Source organism: Octopus bimaculoides, chromosome 14 (genome assembly GCF_001194135.2).
Source record: "Octopus bimaculoides isolate UCB-OBI-ISO-001 chromosome 14, ASM119413v2, whole genome shotgun sequence".
NCBI lineage: Eukaryota > Metazoa > Mollusca > Cephalopoda > Octopoda > Octopodidae > Octopus > Octopus bimaculoides.
Window position 1 is genome coordinate 595,165 of NC_068994.1, and position 6,030 is coordinate 601,194.

The window sequence follows — 6,030 nt, forward strand, 5'->3', positions numbered from 1 at the left end:
GGGATGGGGTAAACATATGAAGTGGGTGGGTTAATGTATTAATGTGTTGTAGGTCAAGGGGTCAAAGTTTAATGTGTATAGACAGTGGTCAGTATACAGTGTAGTATGTATATATAAACTGTGTGTGTATATATATATATATATATATATATATATATATATATATATATATATATAAAACTGTGCATGTATAGTGGTCAGTGATATGTATGCTATATGTTAATATACACCAAACTATTTGTATATATATATTTGACTTGTTTAATGTCTCAGCTTCTCAGATACATCCTCCCTCTCATTGTCTACATCCAACACGCTCCTTTATTATATTCACTCAGTGGTTCTACCACCATCACTACTACTGTCAAGTCTGTGTCACTGATGAGTTCTAATACAGTCAAACATGTTTGGAGTTGTCTCCCCTTATTTCATGAATTCCTTGGAGTATGAGAAACCAATGGCTAATACTGTATTTTCCTCTTTATATAATAATATTTAATTATGTATCTACTGCTCTCTCTCACGTAATTACCTTAGCACTAATTATATCTCACTGTCTCACAGCTATTGTATATCTGTGTGTGTGTTGGTTGAACTCTCACTTTCCCTCTTTTTACCTAAACATTCAACTATTTGCATATGTTTTATGTACATCTATCTGTCTGTTTACCAATGAATCTATCTATACACACACACCCCACATACGCATATATATTATACATTAAACTGACCAATCACCTGTGTGTCCATTTTTAGTCTTATGCCTCATTCCATAAATGTAACCCCGTTTCTCCCTTCTCTGTTTTCAGTGGCTGAAATGGGTCGATGACCCGTCCACCCTTTCCAATGTCAACCACACCATTGAAGTGAAAGGCCGTAAATTTGTTGTACTAAAATCTGGTGAGAACTGGAAACGACCGGATGGTTCTTACGTGAATAAATTGACACTAAAAAGGATCACATCAGAAGATTCAGGATTATACATATGTTTAGGGGCCACAAGTCTCGGGATCAGCAGTCGACAGGCTTTCCTGAAAGTACATCCAGGTATTTTTAACTTTTATTTTTGTTGTGGGGTTTTTTGTGATTTTTTTTTTTTGTTTTTAATTCCTTTATGATTAGAAGAAGGACAGTTCTTACTTCACCCCAACTCAACTGCAGACCTGATGAGATGATGGGAGGAAGTTATCTTCCAACTGGAAACCTGGTCCCTATACATGCAACAGATTGTACCACAAACCCTTCAAAACCAGGAATCAGCCCCTTTCTCAATGGGTTTGCACACAAGTTTCCTCAACCAATGCTTCATTCAATGTTGAAATTATGAAAGAAGACCCATGGCCAAGGTGCCACACTGTGGGATTGAACCTAAAACCATGTGCCTGACATGTGAGCTTCTTAACCACACAGTCATTAGAGGGATTGTGGCCACACTGGAGTACTGCCCTCAAGGGTTTCAGACAATCCCAGTACTGGCGATTATATTGCTCTCATACCAGCTGGTCACTCATACCAGTTGCTATGGTCAATGAGCTGCTGCCCATTCTCAAGTTGTTCATACAGTGTCACTCAGGGATGTCCAGTATATATCATCATCATCATCATCATCATTGTTTAACACCTGTTTTCCATGCTGGCATGGGTTGGATGGCTTGACATGGAGCTGGCCAGACACCAATTGGCTGTTTTGGCAGGTTTTCTGCAGCTGGATGCCCTTCCTTATGCCAACCACTTTATAAAGTGTGCTGGCCACTTTTAATGTGCTACTGGCACAGGTGCATCTATGCAGCACTAGCAAGAGTGCATTTTATGTTGCACCAGCACCTGTAAAGGACAGGCCTGTATGCATGGAAGAGCCCAGCGTCCAAAGATCCTTTCTCACCACTTTGTCCCATGTCTTCCTGGGTCTACCCCTTCCACAGGTACCCTCCACAATTAGAGCTCAGCACATCTTTACGCAGCTCTCCTCATCCATATGCATCACATGACCAAACCAACACAGTCTTCTTTCGTGCACACAACATCCGGTGCCTCTTGTACCAAGTTTTCTTCTTTCATTTTTCCACTCTGTTATATGTGCACACTGACATTGCCCACCCAGCAGAGCAAGTTAGTTTCATTTCTTTCAAGCCTTCACAAGTCCTCTGTAGACAATACCCCTGTTTCACTGCCATGTAACATACCTGTATGTACACAGGCATCATACAATCTGCCATTCACTCTGAGGGAGAGGCCCTTCTATGTACACATATGCACAAACACACACATATATATCTAAAACTATTTTGTAACCCTTTTCTTTCTTTCTTTCTTTTACTTCACAGATCCAAAGCATTATCGACCAAACCAAAAGATTCCTCCGTCCACCTCCGGAATCCCTCTCCTCGCCATCTGTATTCCTCTTGTTATGCTTGCCATTATTATTGGAGCTGTATTCCTTGGTATCCGATGCCATGGTTGCTGTTCACAGACTTCACACAACTCCAACCACCAACATGTCCAGCACCTTCCTGTACCGACCAGCCACCATGAGTACCCGGTCAACTACCCACAGATGTCGGCCTACCACACCCCAAACATTCATGCTGGCTCCAGCAGTATGTCCGGCAGTTCCAGCTGTCGCGTCGCATCGTCCTCCATTCCTCCACTCCGTCACTAATGCCAACACAACCAGAGACAGACTCTTTTTACAGTGGCTGAGTAGAGGCACGTAGATATGGCAGGGTGCCACCTGTGACACACAGATAGACTCTATTCTTTAAGTAAAACTGCTGAAGACAACCAAAAATATTGGGGTGGGGGGGAGAAATGCTTTTCTGGAATCCTCTCTTGCCAAACTCCTGACCTTGAGGAGGCACGCAACGATGGCGTGAAGAAGGAACTCACCGAGAAAGATTGATTTCTTGAATCTTTAAAGACACAAAAAGAAAAGAAAAAAAAGCACACAAACTATGGAATTATACACATACCTGCATTCATATATATACACACTGCTCAAGTTATATATACAAGAACATGTTTAAATATATTGGTATATATATATATATGTGTGTGTGTGTGTGTATATGCATGTGTGTGTGTGTGTATATAAATATATATATATATACACATACACACACATATCTATCTGTTCACTTTACCATGCATACATTCATGCACACACACACACATACATGCACATATATTATATATATATATGTATGGATAGTTATCTGTCAATAACTTTGTGGTGTGTATGTGTGTGTATATATATATATACATATATGTATATGATTAATATGTTGCGTGTGCGTGTGTATATATATATATATATATATATATACACACACACACATATACACGTGTATATTTGCATTTAGATTTTCAAATGAGAGAAAACATTTAGTGCATGTAAAAGTGTTTATGTGTGTGCATGTCTATATATGTGAGTGTGTTTGTGTGTGTTTTGGTTAGTCCTGTCCATAGATATATGCCTGTGCAGATGTAGACACAGTGAAATGTGAATAGAATGTCTAAATGTGCATATATATATATATATATATATATATATATATATATATATATGTATACAACATATATATGTATGAAATGTCCTGCTATACATATATATATATATATACATGACAATGGAAACTATTTTCAGGCATCGAACTTTCCCTTCCCCAATCCTACAAATATTTTATTTTACAATATTTTCTGGTTTTTGATAAAAATTCCTCCCTTCTATCACACACACACACACACACACACACACACACACACACACACACACTCATAATGAGAAGGCAATAGGTATGTTCCTCAACTGACATCCATATGCATGCACATACCTAAATATGTGTGTGTTTGTGTATATATATATTTATATTCATATATATATATATATATAGACACACACATACATATATATATATATACATACACGATGCATGTATACACATGTGTGTGTGTTCACAAGACCCCAAACTTAACATCAATGCGTAATAATAGAGAGAAAGCAGTGACTTGGCAGAACCGTGAAGATGCCGGGTGAAATGCTTCATATTTTATTGGTCTTTACATTCTGAGTTCAAATTCCATTGAGGTTGACTTTACCTTTTGTCCTTTTGGGGTCAATACAATAAGTACCAGTTGAGCCTTGGAGGGTCAATGTAATTGACTGACCACCCCTCTCACCTGGCCTTGTGCCAAAATTTGAAACCAAAATATAAGAGAGAACACCTCATCAATAGGATGGTGTTATATATATTGATTTAGTAGCCACAATATGTGAAATATATATACATGCAGATATGTCTCTGTGTGTATGCATGCATATATATATATATATATATATATATATATATATATATATATATATATATATATATATATATATGTATATATGTCTTTTTCCTAAGACAACAAAACTTTGTTTCAACACAAATTCACAGAGAATCTTGCAAACTACATACAAAAATTAAGTGTGTGCATGTATATATATATATATATAAAAATTAATTACAAAAATTACATTACACAAATATCTTGAAATTCTCAGGAGTAAATTCAATCAATAAAATCGCCATTGGCTTCAACCATGGCCTCCAGATGACTTTGGAACTCTTCTGGACAGTCTCCTTGTTTAAGTTGGTGAATGCTGCCATAATCCTTGCCTTCAGTTCATCTTTGGTGTTGCAAGGAGTTTTGTCGGTCGCTCGCTCAACTGCACCCCACACATAATAATCAAGGGGGTTGCAGTCGAGGGGAGTTAAGTGGCCAGATGTTAGGGGTGATGTGGATGCAGAAATTGCCTGACAGCCATGACTGGGTCCTCCTGCTTGTGTGGTAAGGTGCAGAGTCCTAGGGTCTTCCAGCAGCCACTCTCTTGACTCAGGGTAGCATTCCCTGCTCCATGCACTTGATGTAGGTCTACGTGTTTAGTCTGAGGCCATGTAGGAAGATGAATGGAGGCATAATGTTGCTATGATGCTGACTGGAGGTTTGATTTTTATTACTCTCGGTAATAAAAATTGGAGATTCTGGCACAAATGCCAAGTAGTACAGCATGTCATTTCCAAATTTCTGGCAGAGTGAATTGTATTATGGTGTTGTTTTTCTCACAGACAGTGCCCAACTGACCCTACTATACTGTGTAGTCAACAAAATCAAAAGCAAACAATGCACATGCGTGAAATTAAAAATATAAAATAGTGACAATGTACCCATCGCACCCTGTGTGTATATATATAAATATATATATTTATGATGCAAACAGGGAAACATGAGAATATTCACATTTTTAAATAATAATTCGTAAAGTTACAGAGTGACTCAAGGACCAAGATTTTTCTGCATTAACCCTTCAAACACATACACACACACACATGTATATATACACATATACATTACTAGTGGGTTAACTGTTTCTTTGCTATTATCTCCTCTACAGTGTATCCTTATGGATTTGACCAACATTGGATTTGACCAACATTGGATTTGACCAACATTGGATTTTACACCTTGCATCCATCAGAACATAATGATGGTGAAGAATTTTATAGATGTTTTTTGTGGTACACACACACACACACATATATATATATTTATATGAATGTGTGCTTATGAATGCATATGTATATATACATATAAAGACATTTATATTATGTGTTTGTGTGTGTGTGTATGCACACACAAGTCTATTGCATGTGTGTAGAAAAATAATCTGACCTAAAATCACAACTGTAAATAGTGTGTGTGTGTGTGTGTATGTTAGTGCATGCGGGTATGTTTCCCGAATGCATGCGTGTTCTCTCTGTGACATAGTCCTCTTACAGCTGTAGCTGGCCACGTCACACCCTGTGTGTGTGCAGCTGTACTTATTTGCCAACCAAACAAGTGTAGTCTTAGTAGTGACAGTGCAGTGTCTGGGACTCTATCTACACTTTTACACACACACACACACACACACACACACACACACTACATATATGTGCCAACATAAATGAAGTCCACAACACAACATGACAATGTCAACCTTGCATGGACAGT

At 38.0% G+C, this 6,030-nt stretch overlaps 1 protein-coding gene across 3 annotated transcripts in view; it reads left to right on the top strand.

Annotated features, from left to right (window-relative positions):
* LOC106870470 (fibroblast growth factor receptor-like 1) overlaps window positions 1-6,024 on the top strand; it is a 127,043-nt gene extending 121,019 nt beyond the window's left edge. For all 3 annotated transcript variants that reach the window (XM_014916572.2, XM_014916574.2, XM_014916573.2), the window contains exons 7-8: window positions 810-1,047; window positions 2,325-6,024. In XM_014916572.2, coding sequence (XP_014772058.1) covers window positions 810-1,047; window positions 2,325-2,659 — 573 coding nt within the window. In that variant the 3' untranslated portion in view covers window positions 2,660-6,024. The remainder of the gene's footprint in view (window positions 1-809; window positions 1,048-2,324) is intronic.
* The last annotated feature ends 6 nt before the right edge of the window (window positions 6,025-6,030 follow it).